This window comes from Propithecus coquereli, unplaced genomic scaffold, assembly GCF_000956105.1.
Source record: "Propithecus coquereli isolate 6110/MARCELLA unplaced genomic scaffold, Pcoq_1.0 Scaffold578, whole genome shotgun sequence".
Lineage (NCBI taxonomy): Eukaryota > Metazoa > Chordata > Mammalia > Primates > Indriidae > Propithecus > Propithecus coquereli.
Genome location: NW_012151707.1, coordinates 173,178 through 193,700, shown reverse-complemented (window position 1 = coordinate 193,700; position 20,523 = coordinate 173,178). Strand labels below are relative to the sequence as shown.

The 20,523-nt window shown below is 43.9% G+C and overlaps 1 protein-coding gene across 2 annotated transcripts in view; it reads left to right on the top strand.

The window, feature by feature from the left end:
* Positions 1-9,132: 9,132 nt before the first annotated feature.
* Positions 9,133-20,523, top strand: part of SEMA4F (sema domain, immunoglobulin domain (Ig), transmembrane domain (TM) and short cytoplasmic domain, (semaphorin) 4F) — a 28,774-nt gene continuing 17,383 nt past the window's right edge. Inside the window, exons 1-5 of one of the 2 annotated variants that reach the window (XM_012658211.1) lie at positions 9,133-9,304; positions 11,691-11,842; positions 13,045-13,104; positions 13,337-13,435; positions 18,124-18,217. In XM_012658211.1, coding sequence (XP_012513665.1) covers positions 9,160-9,304; positions 11,691-11,842; positions 13,045-13,104; positions 13,337-13,435; positions 18,124-18,217 — 550 coding nt within the window. In that variant the 5' untranslated portion in view covers positions 9,133-9,159. The remainder of the gene's footprint in view (positions 9,305-11,690; positions 11,843-13,044; positions 13,105-13,336; positions 13,436-18,123; positions 18,218-20,523) is intronic. The other variant, XM_012658212.1, reaches the window with a different exon arrangement.

Sequence of the window (20,523 nt, the reverse complement as noted above, 5' to 3'; positions counted from 1 at the left end):
CAGCTACTTGGGAGGCTGAGGCAGGATCACTTGAGCCCAGAGGTGGAGGTTGAGTAAGCTGTGATGACACCACTGCACTCTAGCCAGGCTGACAGGGTCTCGCTCTTTTTTTTTTTTTCTATATATTTTTAGTTGTCCAATTAATTTCTTTCTATTTTTAGTAGAGACGGGGTCTCGCTCTTGCTTAGGCTGGTCTTGAACTCCTGAGCTCAAGTGATCCTCCTGCCTTGGCCTCCCAGAGTACAGGATTACAGGTGTGAGGCCCCACACCTGGTCTATTTCTTGATCTTTATTGTGGTTACCATGGGTGTTCACTTTATAATTATTAAACTGTATGTTCATGTTTTATGACATTTCCTCCATATATGTTATATTTAATTATACAAATATTTCAAAAACACTATTATGACAATCATAAAAGAAAACATGTCAAAAGGATAGATAAAAGATAAATATATATCCCTAGCTCTGGGAACTTATATGATTCTATATAATTGGTTTTTAGCTAAAGAATGCAGAGAAAATAAAAGCTTCTTTGATTTCCCCTGTGACCAAGAGAAAGATAATTATAATTTTCAGAAACATGTTGAAATTTAGAATCTTTAAAAATGACCTAAGAATACATAGATAGATGTATTTTTCAAAATGAATCGGTGAAGTTACTTCCTTCAAACTTCCCCTTTTCAATGGTAGAAGTCAGCATTTGTTCATTCAACATTTTTTTCTTTTTGAGACAGGGTGTTGCTTTGTCACCCAGGCTATAGTGCAATGGTGTGATTATAGCTCACCATAACCTTGAACTCCTGGGCTCCATTTATCTTCCTGCCTCAGCCTTGCTAGTAGCTAGGACTACAGGTATGGGCTACCACGCCTGGCTAATTAAAAAAAAAATTTTTTTCTTTTAGAGATGGGGTCTCACTATGTTGCTCAGGCTGGTCTTGAACTCCTGGCTTCAAGCAGTCTTCCCGCCTGAGCATCCCAAAGTGTTGATATTACAGCTGTGAGCCCCAGCACCTGGCCCATTCAACATTTTTTTTTATTGAGTTCCAATTATGTGCTGAGTACAGCTGAAAAAAAATAAACGAATGAATATGGTCATCTGTAGAACCATAAATCCAAATCAATGACTAATGTATATACCAAGAAATCACATACTGTAAATATCTGTACTCTTAAATTCAGTGCATGGGGCCTATTTTTTTACATGGAATGCTGAATCTGAGGCTGACATACAGATTCACAGGTACCCAAAGGCCTTATTTGTATAATGAACTTCTACTCCCCTTGTCCATCTTCCCTCACATCTGAAAACATTGTCATTTTAGAATATAAGCAGTCCTCACTTTGCATGGGTCCAGTATATACAGATTTCAGTTACTATAGTTTAATTAACAGCAACTCTCCAACAACACAGTTCAAATTTTGGTTACCACAGAATATTAACCATAAGTAATTACATAAAGTACAAATCATATCTAGCTCTTCAGTTCACAAATCACTATGTAAATAATAGATGCACATCATGATGAGTGATCAACTATGCCACCCCTTTCAAAGTTTGTCAGTGACTGGTCACTGCAGATGTTATTCAGTTTAAGCACAGACAGAAAAGTGTAAAGTTGTGTTACTTTCTTGTTTCCTAGTGATAAACCCATGCGACATTTTACAAAAATGAATAACTGAAAGAGGGAATTAGCCAACAAAAATGAAAATGCAGCAAGGAAATGAAAAGTGATAATGTTGAAAGTGAAATTTGAATTGAACATCAATGGAATTAAAGAAGAAACAGCTGACCTTGTGAATGTTGATGCGGCAGCCATTTCATAGACTCTAGATAAGCAGCCAGAAGAACTTAGTGAAGGCAAACTTATTAACATAAGGAAAGTCGCTGTGACAAAAAAAAAAATGAAGATGCTCCAGAGAAAGTGCCACTGGCAAAAAACTTCATTATTAAAGAAACCTTCAGAGATAATGTATAAAATTGAAGGTACAAAAGACAAAATGTTGGAAACTGACAGAAACTTGAAAAGGAGAATAACAATTTGCTAAGGCATACAAAAGATGTTTGCTCTAAGCATAAGTTTTACTATGGGGAAAAAAGCAAGCACAGGCACTGTTCAAACTATTCCTGGTAAAATGTTTATAAACAAACCACTTTAGCTTTCAATGTTTCTAATGTTTTAAATTAGTGTATGAAATAAATAGCTTCACTGTTTTATGTTTCCCTATACACTTATAACAGACAATAAGAGAGTATTTACTGGTTTTTTTTTTTTTTTTTTTTTAGATAGAGTCTCACTTTGTTGCCCTGGCTAGAGTGCCGTGGCGTCAGCCTAGCTCACAGTAACCTCAAACTCCTGGGCTCAAGCGATCCTCCTGCCTCAGCCTCCCGAGTAGCTGGGACTACAGGCATGCACCACCATGCTCGGCTAATTTTTCTATATATTTTTAGTTGCCCAGATAATTTCTTTCTATTTTTAGTAGAGACGGGGTTTTGCTCTTGCTCAGGCTAGTCTCGAACTCCTGAGCTCAAACAATCCACCCGCCTCGGCCTCCCAGAGTGCTAGGATTACAGGCGTGAGCCACCGCGCCCGGCTGTTTTTACTGTTTTGACAACAATTTCCAGAAGTCACAGAATAATTTTATTAATAATTTTTCCCACTGATTATTAAGATCTCTTTGAGGGGTTTCCACTTGCAGTTATTTTAGATCCCACACTAATGTGCAATTGGAAGACTGTAAATGAGGTCGAAGGCACGATCCATTAATGCATCCCTTGTGTGCAGGCACACTACTAAACAGGATTCGACTTTACTTCAGACCCTGTATTCTCCACTTCTGTCAAGAAAACTCACTTAGAATAGTTTCCGCCAGCAAACTGGTTAAAGCTGGAACTGGGCCTTAAACCACCAAAAACCAAGTTACTCCTGTACTAAAAACCCTCCAACCATTTCCAATTACACGTGGAACGAAATCCAAACACCTCACCCTGACCCCAAAGTTCTGCCGGTGTCTTCCGCTCGGTCTCCACCTCAGGCCCTGCCCTCCCCTCCGCGTCTCTCAGATCGACCAACGCCTTCGGCCACTCGCAGCGGCGCCCTCTGCAGGATGTTCTCATCCGAGCATCGCCCTCTACCCTACTCCTCCTTCGGGTCTCAGCCTAACAGGTTAAGGCCCCTTTACGCGCCCTCATTCAAGCGCCTGTGCTATGCTTTTATAGATAGCCCTTAGGACACTCTGTCGTGTGATAAATGACTCAGTGGTTCTCCCTCCGGCAGGACCCCATTAAAAATTTCATGGGCTCTAAGCACTTTTGCCTTGGTGCGCCCTTTCCCTCATAAAAAAAAATTAATAGATTTTCATGGGTCGTAAAAATTTCATTTTTTCTCCTGATGTGAGATAAAAATTAAAACGTTTTCTTCAATCTTAAGGGTTCATTGTTTTCTTCTGACTTTAAAAGAAATTAAAACATTCTCGTGCCCCTACGAAGTCTCGTGGGCCCGCGGCCGGGCGCCTACCATCCCTGGCGGATGGGCGGCGCTCAGGCCCAGGGGCTCAGGGCCCAGGCCCGGTGAAAGCCTGGCCCCTTGGAAACGTGTGCGGAGGTGGCTCGGGCCCCCCGGGGAGCTGAGCCTCTGGCCGATCTCAGTCAGTCAGTCCTGCCCTGGCACCTGCCCGGCCCGCGCCGCCAACGCCGCCTGAGGGCGGCCCGAACTCGACCCAAGCCCAGCCTGCGAGGCGCTGCCCGCCACTCGGGCTGCCCTTCCCCGAGGCCCTCAGCCCCTTCTGTCTCGAGGCGTGGGAAGCTCGGACGACCCGGTCCTTGGGAAGGCAGGGACTCGGTTACCTGGCTCTCCCGGCTCCCGGCGTGCCCTTGCGCGGCCGAAGGCGCCCCCTCAGGCTCACCGCGCGTGCTGCTGGGCTAGGGGCGCCTCAGGGTTCACCTCAGGTTACGCCTCGGACACGATCTCCAAGTCCCCAGACGCCCTGGGGACAGCCCTTCTTTGGTTCTTAGGTAGAATTTTGGATATCTGTTGGAAATACTGTGCTAAACCTGGCACTTCCTTGTTAGCTACCCCTTTCCTCCATGAAACATTCTAGTAGCGCCCCCAGCGTTCTTGGTTTCAACTCTTTTCTTCCACATCAATCATTTACTCCTTCAGCCAGTCACTATTTTATTCAATAAACGTTTGTGGTGGGCACACTATGTGCCATGCACTGTGCTAGGACTGGGGTACGTGGATACACAATGGTCCCTGCTCTCATGTAAGTTAGAGTTTGGTCTACCCTCAGAAAGTTCTTTTAAGTCTTTTCAAACTTCTGCATTTCAAGAGGGTCTGTCTCTCTCCACTCATTCTCACTTACTTGAGATTTATTCCTGCAGTCACTTTCACAAACTCCAGATGGGGTAGGAGTGCTGGTTGGGCTGGATTTTCACCTCTGGTTGAATAGGAATTCTACACATCAGCTCAAAGGAGAGGAAAAGGTAATGCTAGTACCAAGCCAGAAATGGACAAGCAGTTTCTCCTATTTCACTCTTTATCATTCGTTTTTTCCCTCTCAGTTCATTATTTGAGATGCAGGTGTGGGGCAGTGTTCCAATGAGTGGCTCAGGACAGACTAGATGTTTCAACAGGAAAAGTGTCACTTGTGTGTGTTCTGGTCCCACTAAATTTTGCTCCTCTCAACTGTTCCTCAGAATAAAAACAGAAATATTTAACTCAAGTGCTCTTTTTAAACACTGTAATCTCATGTCCAATAGTGTTGCTGTGTTTCAATTTAAAGGGTAGCTTCTGAACAGCTCTTCTTTCCCATATAGTCCAAGTTAGTTTTCCTGTCTCTAATCTCCAGTTATCCTTTCCACTGATGTTAGGATTATCCTTGTAAACATATTTTGCTCATGTCATTCTTTGGCTTAAGAACTGTTCACGTTTCCTTTTTGGGAGACACAGGACTCCTCTAATGGGCAACTTTGGTTCGATGATCGCTCAACAGCTTTTCTGAACTTTTACAGTCTAGGATGCTTACATCCCTTTCTTCTTCACTTGGGGTCAGTCTTACATCACAGCGTGACTGCTTTCTTAGCTTTTCATGGCCCCCTTCCCCATTTTCTCTCACAGGTGTTTTCTTTAATAAAATCATTATGCACTTAATCTTATCTCTGGTGCCTGCTTCTTGGAGGACCTAGATTAACACCTGAATATTTAAACAATGTAATAGCACTAATAACGGTATTAAACAAACACTCACCAAATATTTACTGACTTCCTAAATGCCAGTCATTGTTCTAGGCTCTGAGAATACAATCATCTTTGTCCTCTTGGGGGGCTTAGTCTATGGTGGACAGACCAGTATTAGGCAATGACAATGTGGTATGATATGTGCTACAGCAGGGGAAACACAAGGTTATGGGAACACATGGGAAAGGCACAGAATTTGAGAACTGGAGAGAACTTCCTGGAGAAAGAGATTTTCATTCTGAGCTGAATCAACAGAAGTAAATAGGAGTTAGCCAAGTAAGGGGCATGGAGAGCATTCCATGCAGAGGGAATTCTGAGGAAATGAAGAAACTGAACCAGGCTAGAGTATAGTATGTGGAAGAGGAGTGGTAAAGATGAAGCAGGAGAGATAGGCAAAGGGCCAGAACATGTAAGCTCTTGTGGACTATTTAAAGGATTTTGGATTTCATACCACTGCAGAGTTGGGGTGGCGTGGGGAAGCTGGACTGAAGTGTTTAAGCAGAGGAGTGACACAGTCTGATTTGTGTACTGGAGAGAACTTTCTACCTACCCTAAAGGGAATGGATTGGGGCTAAAGTTGGGGTGGTGGTGGCTGGGCATAGGGGCAAGACTGGGGTAGGAAGCAGTCCAGGCAAGAGAAGATAGTGGCTTGAATTAGGGTGTTTGTAGGGGGGATACAGATATGTGGGTAGAGATAGCTAGGAGTTAAAATTAGCAGATCTTTGTGATTGATTGTATCGATTAGGAGGGATCCTGAATGACACGGCCCAGAATATGGTAGATATTCAATGAATATTTATTGAATAATGAATGTGAAGTCTCTGGTTTGGACAGCTGGAAAGACAGTGGAGCTATATACAGAGACAGGGAACATTAGTTCTACCACCCATCCAGTTACTCAGGCTGGTGTGGGGATGAGGATGACAATTCAGTTTTGGACAAGTTGAAATCGAGGTGCCTGTGGTCACATTGAGTGGAAATGTCCAAAAGGCGGTTGGACGTATGTGTCAGAACCTGAAAAAAGAAATATGGCCTGGAAATGTATATTTAGGAAATCATTATTAATTAAACTAGTATGAATGAGACTGCCTAGAACAGTGATTTTTTTCAAAGTGGAGATCTCAACTCATTTATAGGTAGTAAAATCATTTTAGTGGGTTGCAACCAGCATTTTAAAAAATGGAGTAGAATAAAATGCAACACAGTAGAAAAAATATCAAGGTTTATAAATAAAGGTAAAGGTAAATATGGTGTAAGTATGAATTTGTAAAAAATTTATCTCACTAATATATTATGAATGCATGTACTTAAGTGTGAATAAGTTGTGATATAAAGTGAAACTCTTTTTTTTTTTTTTTTGAGACAGAGTCTCACTGTGTTGCCCAGGCTAGAGTGCCGTGGCGTCATCCTAGCTCACAGCAACCTCAAACTCCTGGGCTCAAGCAATCCTTCTGCCTCAGCCTCCCGAGTAGCTGGGACTACAGGCACGCGCCACCATGCCCGGCTAATATTTTTTTCTATGTATTTTTAGTTGTCCAATTAATTTCTTTCTATTTTTAGTAGAGACGGGGTCTCGCTCTTGCTCAGGCTGGTCTCGAACTTCCGATCTTCCTGGGCTCAAGCAATCCTTCTGCCTCAGCCTCCCGAGTAGCTGGGACTACAGGCACGCGCCACCATGCCCGGCTAATATTTTTTTCTATGTATTTTTAGTTGTCCAATTAATTTCTTTGTATTTTTAGTAGAGAAGTGGTCTCGTTCTTGCTCAGGCTGGTTTTGAACTCCTGAGCTCAAACAGTCCACCCGCCTCGGCCTCCCAGAGAGCTATGATTACAGGCGTGAGCCACTGCGCCCGGCCAGTGAAACTCTTTTTTATGTTGCTGTCAAAAAATTTGAAAAAAGATTTCTGAAAAAATCAAAAGACAAAAAAAGCCAATATCTAAACCATGTTCAGAGATGGGACTAAAGTCTACCCTCTATTCTTGAGGAGCAGCTTAGGAGAGGAAAATGTCAGTGTCAGAGGAAGAAACCCAGAGGCGAGTCCCATCGTGTTGAGATTGGAGTTAGAGAGAAGGTTTCAGAGAGAAGATTTGAAGTATTAATCTCAAATGTCTGATTTTCTCTCTAGAGTAAGCAATTTGAATTCAGAGACTGTGTCTTAATCATATTATTATGTCTAGTATTTAGCAAAATTCCTGGCACCTAATAGGCCCTGAATGAATAGGGCCTGAATGAATGAATGAAATAGGCTCCTGAATGAATAAATCGGTACTTGCACTTTAAAAAAGTCACCCTGATGGCAATCTGGAAGGGGAGGCATTGGAGAGAGGGTTTTGTTTTTTTTAACAAAACTATTGTACAGTCTGGGTGACTGATGATAAAGTCCTGAACTATGATGGTAGTGGAAAGAAAAGGATGGATTTAAGTTATTTATGAGTCAGAATTATCAGGACATAGTGACTGCTTACATATGGGTGTGGCAGCCAACCTCCAGGATGGCCCACTGAAATCTTCAAATTCCACCTGTGTAGTCCCCTTCCACAGTGCTTCAGGGCTGGCTTGTGTGACCAACAGAATATGGCAGGGTGATTTATGTTACCTCTGAGGCTAGGTCATAAAAAATGGCATGGCTTTTGCCTTGCTCTTTTGGATGACTTGCTCTGAGGAAGCCACCTCATGTGAGGACTTTCAAGCAGGCTCATGGAGAAATCCATGTGGAGAATAACCTAGACTTGCTGCCAACAGTCACTACCAATTTGCCAGGCATGGAAGTAAGCCACCTTTGCAGTGGGTCCTCCAGCCCCAGTCAAGCCTTCACATGACTGCTGCTCCATACCATATCTGGACTGTAACCTCATGACAGACAGGGAGCCAGCCCACCCAGATTAAGCTACTCCTGAATTTCTGACACAGAGAAACTGTGAGAGATAATAAATGTTTACTGTGTTAAGCCACTAAATTCTGAGGTTAACTTGTTACATTTGTTATGCAGCCTAGATAACTAATACAATGGGGGATGAAAGAGGAGAAGGCAAGGAATACCTGCAAGGCTATGAGTTAGAAGATTATGTGACTGAAGAAGGAGCCAGGGTTCGGGTGTGAGAGATGGCGAGTTAATGTTCAGGACCTGCGTTTGCCTTGTTAGAAGGATATCCAAGTGGATATATCCATAGGCAGTGTTTGTTCCTCGCCCCCAAAGGCCTGCAAATCCTTGAAGACTCAGTTCAAATGTCACTTCTGTGAAACCTTTCTGAGTCTCTAAGGCAAAACCTATCCCATCCCACACATATTGCACGTTTTTATAGCAAACATGCATCACTTTGTATTGCAATTATCTATTTGCAGTTATTTGTTTACATTTGGGATCCCCATTACATTGGGAGCTCCCTAAATGCAAGGACCGTGATTTTTAGTATTTTTTTGTATCATCGCCTCTCTCTCTCTCTCTCTCTCTGTGTGCTTGCCCAACACATAGGGAGCCTTCATTAAATGCTTGCAAAGTAGTAATTTTGAGAAACTTGGTGCGTGTACCCATTTCCCCATATATTTACGCTTTTAGTACAGATCTAGGTATTTGAGTTTTTGGAGCAGCCGGAGCAAACTCGTCGCTCGAGATCCTGGAGCGACACCTTCCCCTACTTCCGAGGTAGAAGTCCTACCTACACCTGGGTCTAGCTCCGCCTCAGCCTGGGTTAGGCGTCTCTCCCCTCAGCCCCGCCTCTACTCAGTCTCGATTGGCTGTAGGAAGAAAGAGGCTCTGCCATTGGTCCCTTCATGAGGGGGCGGAGCCAGGTTGTGTTTCTTCCCTCAGCTGTAGGCCGAGCCCGGCGGAGCGAACCGGAGCGGGGCGGAGGCCGGCGGCGCTGTGGCCCTCAGCCGAGGCTGCAGGGTGCGCCCCACCCGCGGCCAGGAGGAACTAAAAATGCTGGCCTTTGCCGCGCGGCCCCGCCCGGGTCCCGGGCCGCCTCTAGCCTCACTCTTCCAGTTGCTGCTGCTGACGGTGCTGAACGGCCCGGTGTTTGGCCGCGTCCCCCGCTCGGTGCCCAGAACTTCGCTTCCCATCTCCGGTAAGGCGCGGGCGCCCTCATCCTCAGCCCTCTGCACGCACACCCACCAGCCCCCCTAACCCGGCGACTGGACCTGGGGCCCCTCAGCGCAGAGCTTGGCGTTCCGCGCCGCCCACGCCCCACAGGGACCCGGGCGAGACCCCCATGCTTGCCTCGCCGCATCCCCGGCGGGGGCCTGGCTCCTCGGCTCCCGCGACACGCCCAGCCTGCTCCAGCGGGCCCTTATTCCCAGAACTGCAAGAGAGTTGAGTCCCTCACCGTGCAGACTCTGACACTGAGGCCCAGAGAGGAAACGAGAGTTGCCCGAGGTCGTCCATTTCGAAGTTCCCTCTTCTTTTATCCCTCCTATTTCCCTGAACATACACCTGTGTCCATCATTCCAGTTTGAAGCCTATTCTGCTCTTAAACCAAACCCATTGGTCTTACCTTCTACTGCCGTCACGCATCCTTCAGCGTCCCCAGCTCAACATTTCCATCTTCTCAAACTCATTTCCCTATCATCTATCCCTCCCCCCGCCCCCCAGCATCCAAGGCTCTCGCCCTGCTCTAACGCCTCTTCCCAGGCACATCTATGACACCAGTTTCTGTCTTTCCATTATCATATCCACCTTAACTCTCCTAACTTCCTCAATGTTCCCTGCTCCCTCTGCCCATTCCTTACATTGAATGTTGATAAGCCATTCAACGAATTGATTTAAAGTTCTGCTTAAGTGATTTTTAAAGTCTTCAGAAAGACAAAAGGAGGCTTCAAAGGGACATGATCCCTTGAAGAAATGTAGAAGAAGCTAGGGGATGCCACAAGGTTAAAAGTGATCATTAAAGTGATTCACATTTTAGAGATTCTCTGCTGAGGTGGGCATGAGCATGGCCATCAATCTTGTTTTCTTCTCAGTGTTCATTGACTGTTGGCACCTTGGGCTGACAGAACCAGTGAAGCCAAGAGTACAACCTGTAGGGAAAAAGTCACAACTGGGTAATAGTAATTTAGAGTTTAAACTCAGACCAGTGACATAGGGATGCCATGAATCCAGGAAGCAAACTTATGGTCAGAGCCTGGGGTTTTGGTCTGTGCCAGAGCAGTAGCCACAAAGTGAGTTGAGGTCGCAAGGCTGAGCTGATGTTCAGACATCCAGAGAGGTCTCGATGGCAAACAAGGTGAAGCCAGAGTAGGGGATATGAAGGGAGGTTGGGTGATCCAGGGCTTATACTAAGCTTGAGAGGGCAGGCAGGATACAGCACGGAGATGAGGATGGGGTGGGTGGGGCTCACATCCCCACATCTAGGAATGAATGGGCTGGTGGCCATTCTAGCATCTTGAACGTACCTGAGCAGATGAAGCAGGTAGAGCAGAGCTGTGTCGGTACAGGAGTAGGGTCCCCGGAGCCAGAGTTGAGCTAAGAAGGTAAATTCATTCTAACTTATTTGTTATGATTTTTAAATAGATAAGAGTTTTGAATGCTGATATGAAGTTCAATAGATTTGGCCCAAACAGAACACATGCCTAAGGAAGGAGGAAAGGAACTATTTGTGAAAAATGTAGTGTGTGCCAGGTGCTTCCACATGTTTTCTCAATTCTCCCAATCACCCTGGCTGGTGGTGTTTACAGATGAGGAAAGTAATGCTTAAAGAGGGCAAATAACATACTCAGGATCATACAACTGGTAAGTTGAAGAGCCACATTTAAACTCAGGCTGGGTCATTTTCAGAACACATACCACTACACTCTCTACCTCTTGGGTGGAATGGGGCAGGGGGAAGTCAAAGGGTGGTGGGAGACAGAGGAAATAGACTTCTTGTTTGTTTGTTTAATTTGTGATGGGGTCTCACTATGTTGTCCAGGCTGGTTTCAAACTCCTGGCCTCAAGCAGTCCTCCTGCCCTGGCCTCCCAAAGTGCTAGGATTGCTGAAGTTTACCACCATCCCCAGCCTAGGAGATAGACTTCTAATGTGTTGGTGAAAAGAGTGAAACATTTCCTGTCTAAGTAAAAAGAAGTTGCTATTTAAGTTTGATTTTTTTTTTTAAAAGAAATTTGGAAGAGGAAAGTACTTGTACCTTCTATAGGTATTTTCAAATTATGTATTACATTGCTAGGAATAGAAATTACAGACTTAATATTTATGCTGTTATTTTAATAAAGTGTTCTATTTTTCTAGAAAAAGAATACTTGATTGTGTGTTAAATATTCTGGTCTCATCAGTTATATGTCTCTGGGGAGGTGTAGATAGTTGACCTGACAAGGTTATGTTTTTTCCCCTAATGGCTGCTAAATAAATGGTACTTGGAAGAAAACAAAAATTGGCCCCTTTGGTTTTGCCCTGTGGACTCAACACTTATGAAGTGATGGCTGATACCACTCTCCTCTACCTACCCCTCTCTTCCTGCCAGAGGCTGACTCCTATCTCACCCGGTTCGCTGTCCCTCAGACATACAATTACTCTGTTCTCCTTGTGGATCCTGCTTCCCACACACTTTATGTTGGCGCCCGGGACACAATCTTCGCTTTATCCCTGCCCTTCTCAGGGGAGAGACCCCGCAAGGTGAGAGATGAGAGTAGGAGAACCCCAGACCCCATAGAATGTGATCAGATCTATGGTTTAATGGGCAGGGAGAGGGTTATAATAACTAAAGATGTAACCGTGGGGGTGGTATGAGGGAGTGAATTGGGGGAAATGGACGGGGAGATGGTCCACTTCATTGTCTCAGCTGAGGGTGGTTGAGGGTCATGGTGATGGGGGAGGCTATGAGGGAGGTTCATGATGATAGTGAAGAGGCCGTAGTGACCTGGTTTTAGTGGGCAGTGGGATCATTAGAATTACAATGTTCTAGGGAAATAGGCTTTAAACTTTTTTGACTACCCATTGGTAAGAACTGTACAGATTGAGTATCCCTAATCTGAAAATCTGAAATGCTTCAAAATCCGAAAGTTTTTTTTTTTTTTTTTTGAGACAGAGTCTCACTCTGTTGCCCTGGCTAGAGTGAGTGCTGTGGCGTCAGCCTAGCTCACAGCAACCTCAGACTCCTGGGCTCAAGCAATCCTACTACCTCAGCCTCCCAAGTAGCTGGGCCTACAGGCATGTGCCACCATGCCCGGCTAATTTTTTCTATATATTTTTAGTTGTCCAATTAATTTCTTTCTAATTTTAGTAGAGATGGGGTCTCGCTCTTGCTCAGGCTGGTCTCGAACTCCTGAGCTCAAACAATCCACCCGCCTCGGCCTCCCAGAGTGCTAGGATTACAGGCGTGAGCCACCGTGCCTGGCAAAATCCGAAAGTTTTTGAGCATCAAAATGATACTCACAGAAGTGCTCACTGGAGCATTTCAGGTTTTGGATTTTTGAATTAGAGATGCTCAACCCATTGGTATTCTGCAAATATTCCACAGTCCAAAAAATCTGAAATCTGGTCCCAAGCATTTTGGATTAGGGATACTCCACCTGTACTGTGTATCATGGCCCAGTATACAATTGTGTACTGAAAGAAACCTTTCTTGAACAATATCTACTCTCTAAATATGATACATTTTGATATATTTCATTAAAAATAATGGTATGATTTCACAATTAATCAATTGTGATATCATTATTCATTAATGGGTGGGGACCTCTAGTTTGAAAAACAGTGCTCTAGGGGGGCCTGTGAAGTTGCCAGATTGGTGGAGGTTGTGGAACTGTCTCATCTTCCCTGACATTGAAGGAGTTTGGGGGAGAATCTGGGTGAAATGGCCACTCCTCCTTTCTCAGATCGACTGGATGGTTCCTGAGGCTCACAGACAGAGCTGTAGGAAGAAAGGCAAGAAAGAGGTAGGTGTCAAACTGGGCCCTGTTTTGAGTGTCAGTTGAGACCTTGGCCCACCCCTGACTCTGTGTCAGTTTCCTGTAGTACTCCCATCCCAATAGGTCCAGGCAGGGACTCTAACCTCATGCCATCAACCATCATCTCCGATGCCAGAGTTGCACCTAACTGTCCTGACACTACCTCATCCTTCCTCATACCTACTACTACTGATTCCCTCTAACCATCTCTGATCCCCAGGATGAATGTCACAATTTCGTCCAGATTCTCCTCATTGCCAATGCTTCTCACCTCCTCACTTGTGGCACCTTCGCTTTTGATCCGAAGTGCGGGGTTATTGTGAGTGATGGGGGTGGAAGGAGAGGGAAAGGGAGCCTGCACCAGTGTGAATTACTTGGGGGTGTTGGTGGGAGGATGGGTAGGGTTTTCTATGAGTGTGACTATGAGGATGGGGCATGGTTAAGGCAAGTGTTGTGCATGATAAGCATTGGGAGTAAAGTCTGTCCTCATTAGGGTGGAGCCTTTGTCTGCCACTGAGGGAGGGAGAGGGAGGTTGTCTGTAGAGGGTGAGGTATACAAAGTGTAAAGAAAGACAGTTAAGGAAGTTAGGGATGCTGATTGGACAGGGGAGAGGACAAACCCAGGAGAGACTTCAGAAACCAGTAATTCATGCTTCCCTTGCCCTGTGCATGCTTTGTCCAGGCAGCCTGGGGCCATTTTTTAATCAATGCAGTTCATGGCTATTTCTTCCTCACAAAACATGTGACTGTCTCTCATCACCTTCCCCCACCTCCACTGCCAGCCTCATTCTGTGTGGGCTGTGATTCCTCTCTCATGGTTTCTTATGTCAGTCCACTAATGTAATACTTGCTTTCCCATACTCTGGATCTTGCCTTCAGAGTGGGTACTCTGTCAACCACATTTTCTTCTAAATCCTGTTCATTACTGCTGAAGGCCTGGGCATCACTGCCCTCAAACCCAGGCAGGGTTTTGGACATGTATTCCCCTAATCACATCTAGGCTGGTCAGGGACACATGAGTCTCTGGGACTGGTGACTATTTTAGAACTCTTAGCTTTTTCCATTAGTTATATAGTAATTAGCACTGGTCCTCTAGCAGCATACATTTGTGACAAGGCCCTAGGGTGAGTCAAAAGTCTCACACGTCTCACAAGTAGCTTTCCTTCTGCCTGTGCAGCAGTAGGAGGAAGTACAGTGACCCCCTTTCTTGACTGATCCTTAATGGTAGATCATGACTCAGAATCCTTGCCACCTGGATCTAGTCAATGTGTATCTCCAAACCCCTCTTTGTTACAGAATATTCTCGTATCTCTGGCTTAGGATGTGACAACTGATTGATTCAGTCAGTCCCTCTGGGCTGCCCTTGGGGTTAGTTGGACGATTGTTGAGTCCTTTCCATAATGTGGATGATAAGCTTCCTACCAATGTCCAGCTAGCTCCCTCGTCCTGGGAAGGTCTCCATGTTCAGGGTGGTGTGGAAAATCTCTGTATCCCATCAGGTAATGTTTAGAGCTTAGGTTCCCTGTAGTTCTCACAAAGCTCACAAGGTAGTGGTGGTGCTGCTACTGCCATATTTGTCCTTTTCCAGTCTACGCAGGCTCAGGGATTCCATGGGTATGAATACCAGAGCCTTGGCTTATAGACAGTGTGATCATTCCAAGTTAGTCTCCTAGGGCCTTCCTTTCTTCCTTGTCTCAGAGATGTGACCCTAATAGTCATTAGATAAGGTAGCTAGACAGAAAATATTTTAGACATACCTGTCAGGACTGGTGTGACTTTGACGCCTATCTATTCTTCAACAACAGCAATGAAGAGTGAAGTCAGGGGTCTGTGACCTGCACTCCCACCAGTTCAGCTCTTTCTCTGAACCCTCCTATCTAATAGGCTTATGAAATAAGGGATCCTTCGTTGGTCAAGGCTTGTTTGTAGGAGAATATGGGACATAGCTCCAAAGAGGTCAGCTCTTTTAACCCTTCAAGCCATATCCTGAGTCTGCTCTGTAGACTTTTGGATGGTTCTCTTCTGCCTTTACCTGTATTATCCTTCTTCCCAGCACCCTGAGTCCACTTGATCAAGTTCTTCTTTATCCTTGCTGAGCCTCTCATGTCCTAAACTGTTGACTTTGAGACTGTATAAACCATTATCTGAGAGCTTTGATCCAGACACAGCAACTTGTTCAGAGTTGATGTGGAGAAAGTTCTTACAAAAAAAGGAAGTTCAAGCACTGGATCCACAAGCTCCAACCATGTGGAGTGCTGTCCTTCAGTGACAGCTCATTAGACACTGTAAGAAAATATTTTAATTTGTTTTGTTGAAGGAACTCCAGGAGTTAACAGAGAAAAATGTTAGACTTCTAACAACAATAACAACGACAAGAACAATGACAACCATTCAATTATCTACTCTGATGCAGGCTTGGCATTAGGTACTTTACATTTATGATTGAGTTTAATTCTCATCACCATCGTGACATTTAGGTATTATTTATTTCCATTTTGCAAGTAAGGGAACTGAAGTTCAGAGAAATTAGGTGCTATGTTTAAGATGATATAGGTAGGAGAGGCAGAGCCACAACTTACACCTGGGTCTGTCTGGCTCTGGTCCACTATCCTGTCCCCCTAATCCTACCTGCAGCCCAGGAGACCTTATCTGGCTTCAGTTTCTTGTGGCATTTGATGTGTTTTATGTAACAGATAGCATCTTTCTTTTCTTTTTTCTTAACCACCTGGGAAAGGTCCTTTACATGCCTTGTACCCTTCTTGGACAAGGCCAAAGGACCTGTTCCAATCCCACAGCTCCCACAGCCTTCCGATCCAGCCCTGGCTTTCAGCAGGAGGGACTTTCCTTCACCCCAGCTGATTTTGAGAGATTCTGTTGACTGGACACCATGGCGATACAATGAAGAATCTCAACATTCAGATAGAGAGTGTAGTGGAGTGGTCTTGCCTCTTTCAGACCCCAGTTAAATGTCATTTTGACTGTACAGTAAACCTATCTAGTTAATATGAAGCTTCCTTTTTCAGAGTCAAGGAAGCTGGATGACACGATGGTACTATTGGGGGAAACTGGAAAAGGACAAGTTTTGACATGCTGAGTTTTAGGGGCAGACAGGCAATCTCTGAGAAGTCCAGCAGTCAAATGCCCAGAGTTTGGAAAAGATCAGACTCAGAGAGTTTGGGGAATAATTTGCATAGAATGTCTGGCTGGAGATGTAAGAATGAATGAAATCTTTGAAGGATTTGTGCAAAGGACCAAGGATAGATCCTTAGGATACACATGTAGGAGCTAGAAAGAAGAAGAAAATAGAGAAATAACAGATAGGAGGAGGGACTCCAGTAGGGTAGAGTTTCAAGAGAGTCAAGGAATAGAATATTTCAAGGAAGGGAGTGAGTCAAAAATATCAAATGGTGCTTGAAGATTATAGAGAATGAGAACTGAGACAAAGCTCATCCTTTTAGTCTTTGGTGAAATATAAGGCAGTAGTTTTAGGCATAGAAAACATAATTTATTTTCTATTAATTAATTAACAGGTGATCTGTTATAGAAAAAAGATCATTTTGAGAAGTAGTAGAAAATCAGTAGGTTGGGCTAAAGAGTTTGTACTGCAGGCAATGGTGGGCCATTTTATCGTTCTCTTGCTCAGAAATGTATTAGTACATTTTTGACCCTTTGCAAGACTGATCTGGGGTGGGTATTAGAATAACTTGGGGGTGGGGCTAGATAATGTGGAGAAAAGGAAGTTACTGCTATAGTTTAGGTGCAGCAGGAAGGGAAGCACAGTAGGTATTAACCGTGTCTTTGGAGCACCTGCATGTCTCGGAACTCTCTCACCAAACTACCGTCTTTCTCCTCAGGTGAGGATGCTCCACTGCCACACAGGTGAAATGCTGTGCCTCTGTGGGGTCTTCATTCCAGTATACTCTTTTGACCCAGCATCTCCTCTGGGGGACCTCAGATCACATGCAGTTTTAACAGGCCTTCTTCAAGACTCTCTCAGTAAAATAAAACCTGTTTGCCATGTAGAGCAGTCAGAATGGGCCAGTAGTATACTTATGTTCAGGAATATATATCTATGTTTCTACTTCAACTACCATGAAAGTAATTAGGCTCCAGCAACACTGTATATCCACCCCAATTTGTGAACTAGAGATATCATGCCTGGCATTTGCATACCATAATTTTGATTCCCAGCCAGCCATGGTTAACTTTCCTCTCAGTCCTAGGTTGAAATCATCCTTGATTTCCATTTTTAGATGTTATCTTGAAGCCTCTCTTAGTGCTGGCTGCTAGACTAAGGTAACTTCTTGCTGGCCCTGGTGGAGCTCTTACACCTCTCATTCCTAACCCAGGTCATTCCCTCTGGAGTCTCTGGATGAGGAAGGTACTTACCTATCAAACCCCTAAATTTTGTCTTGAGCTTCAGGTCATTCTTCATCAACTTTGCAGATTCTCTCTCCCAACTTGGGTGTATGGCTCTGGCCCTGTCTTTCATCCCTGGGGTGGGAGTAGGGAGAGGATGGCCCTTTGCTATCTAGGCCCCTGGGCTTCAGATGGTCCTCTATCAGCCTCCACTTTTCTTTGCCCTTCCTAAGGGCTTCAGCCCTCAGGAGGCCTGCTTTCTTCCCTGGTCCTCCTTGTCCTGTGGCACATACTCCAGTGAATTGCAAACCTTACCATTCAGGAGTGTTTCAGAGGAAAGACCTACCTTTAGCCACTTAGGGTCTTCTAGGGCTATCCTGGGTGTTCCTTCATCAGGGCATGTAGGTATTGGATACTAGGAGAATTAAGGAAAGAGGGATAAACTGATAAAACAAAAGGGATAGCAGAGATGGGAAATGCAGGAATGGGTGTGGGTATCAGGAATAGCTAATTGGGAAGATGGGGTTGGTAGTGGGGGGATGGAAGATGAATGGGAATTGGCCTTTTCCTTTATGTGACCATCTTTGTAATTCTCACAGTCAACCTTCCTCATGACTCCTAAACCAATTGCCCTCTTCTGGTCTGTAGGATGTGTCCAGTTTCCAGCAGGTTGAAAGACTTGAGAGTGGCCGGGGGAAATGTCCTTTTGAGCCAGCTCAGCGGTCAGCAGCTGTAATGGCTGGTGAGTGGGGAGAGATAAGAACCTGTGACTTCTTGCTCTAATTGCCTCCTTCCCCACCCCTGATGTTGGAATTTCTGTGTCCTTTCTTTCCTCGGAATGTTTGTTATTCCCATGTCTCTTTTTAGCCTCTTCTGTTCTTCCCTGAGTGCCTGTGACCACTTGCGTTTCCCCACAGGGTGTTATTTTTTCAGTGTTCTCTAGAGATGTGTCCTCTGCACCTCTAGTGTGAGTGTTTCCTTTGTTAACCTCATTTTCTTTTCTCATAGTGTTTATTTTTTCTGTTTATAAGAGGTATCTAGTACAATGCATATTGTAATACATTTGGAAAATGTATAAAGAACATAAAAAGTCTTCTAGAATGGCACTGACCAAAAAACTTCATTTGATGATGGAAAGGTTCTAGATCTGCACTGTTGAATATGGTAGCTATTAGCTACTGTGGCTATTGAGCTCTTGAAATGTGACTAGTGCAACTGAAGGAGGGAATTTGAAATTTTACTTAATTTAATATAAATAGCCCCATGTGTCTAGTGTCTCCCATATTAATGCAGTTCCAGAATATCTCTACTTAGAAAAATCACTGCTAATATTTTAGGATATTTTCTTCTAGCCTTTTAAATGTGTGTGCACATCCATATACATTCATGCACATATATTTTGCTGGCTCATCCTATGTTGCTCAGGGGAATCAGCAATGACTATTAAATAAATTCCTGCTGTTGCTTCCTTTGAAGATGCTATCTACATTTACTCAAGTGTGGAATGGTTTTATCTCAGATGATGCCTAAACCCCTGCTGGAGAATGACTGTGTAATTCTTTGACATACAAACAGTGAATTGTTTTTGTGCTGCATAGCCTATATTTTAGGTCAGACTACCCCACATACACCCTCCAAATTCAGTGAAAAGAGCCAGCTATTTTCTCATGATAGTGTAAAACAAACAGGTTAATAGAAATTTTATGAGTGTGTGTGTATTATAAAACTTTTAAATGTCATGCTACATGGATACAATTTTGAATTTTGTCATGTAACTTTATATCATAGGCATTTCTATATAATTTAAAAATTATTTGTAAGAATTTTTAATGACATCATGTTACTCATTCTATATGATAAATTAATTAAGCCATTCCAAATCATTTATATAAAGTTATTTAGTTTACTTCTGGCTGGGTGTGGTAGCTCACGCCTGTAATCCTAGCACTCTGGGAGTCCTAGGCGGGCGGATTGTTTGAGTTCAGGTGTTTGAGACCAGCCTGAGCAAGAGCGAGACCCCGCCTCTACTAAAATTAGAAAGAAATTAATCGGCCAACTAAAAATATATAGAAAAAATTAGCCGGGCATGGTGGCGCATGCCTGTAGTCCCAGCTACTCGGGAGGCTGAGGCAGAAGGATCACTTGAGCCCAGGAGTTTGAGGTTGCTGTGAGCTAGGCTGACGCCATGGCACTCTAGCCTAGGCAACAGAGTGAGACTCTGTCTCAAAAAAAAAAAAAAAGTTATTTAGTTTACTTCAAAGTTTTTGCTATTATCCGTATCTCTATAATGGACATTTTTGTGCATAAATTTTATCCTCATTTTGGGTTGTCCCTTTAAGATTCCTGGAAGTGTATTACTACATCAAAAAGTGTGAGCATTTAATGACTCATTATCTGTTGCTAATTAAACTAATTAAGTTTTTTTTTTTTTTTTTTTGAGACAGAGTCTCATTCTGTTGCCCGGGCTAGAATGCCGTGGTGATCAGGCTAGCTCACAGCAACCTCAAACTACTGGGCTCAAGTGATCCTCCTGCCTCAGCCTCCCGAGTAGCTGGGACTGCAGGCACGCGCCACCATGGTCAGCTAATTTTTTCTATATATTTTTAGTTGTCCAATTAATTTCTTTCTATTTTTAGTAGAGACAGGGTCTCGCTCTTGTTCAGGCTAGTCTCGAACTCCTGAGCTCAAACAATCCGCCCGCCTTGGCCTCCCAGAGAGCTAGGATTACAGGCGTGAGCTACCGCGCCTGGCCAAAGCTAATTGAGTTTTTAGAAAGGCATGTCAATTTACGCCCTAAACCAACAGTGAATGAGAGTGGTTTTTTCCCTCATATAAATTTCACCAGAATGTATTATTGTCATTTTAAAAAAGTTCTTGCTATTTTGAGGTTAAAAATGGCACTTTGTTTTAATTTGTATTTCTTTGAATATTAATGAAATTGAACATTTCTCCTGGTTCTTTTTTTTTTTTTTTTTTTAAACAGAGTCACTCCAGTGAATTGCAAACCTTACCATCAGGAGTGTTTCAGAGGAAAGACCTACCTTTAGC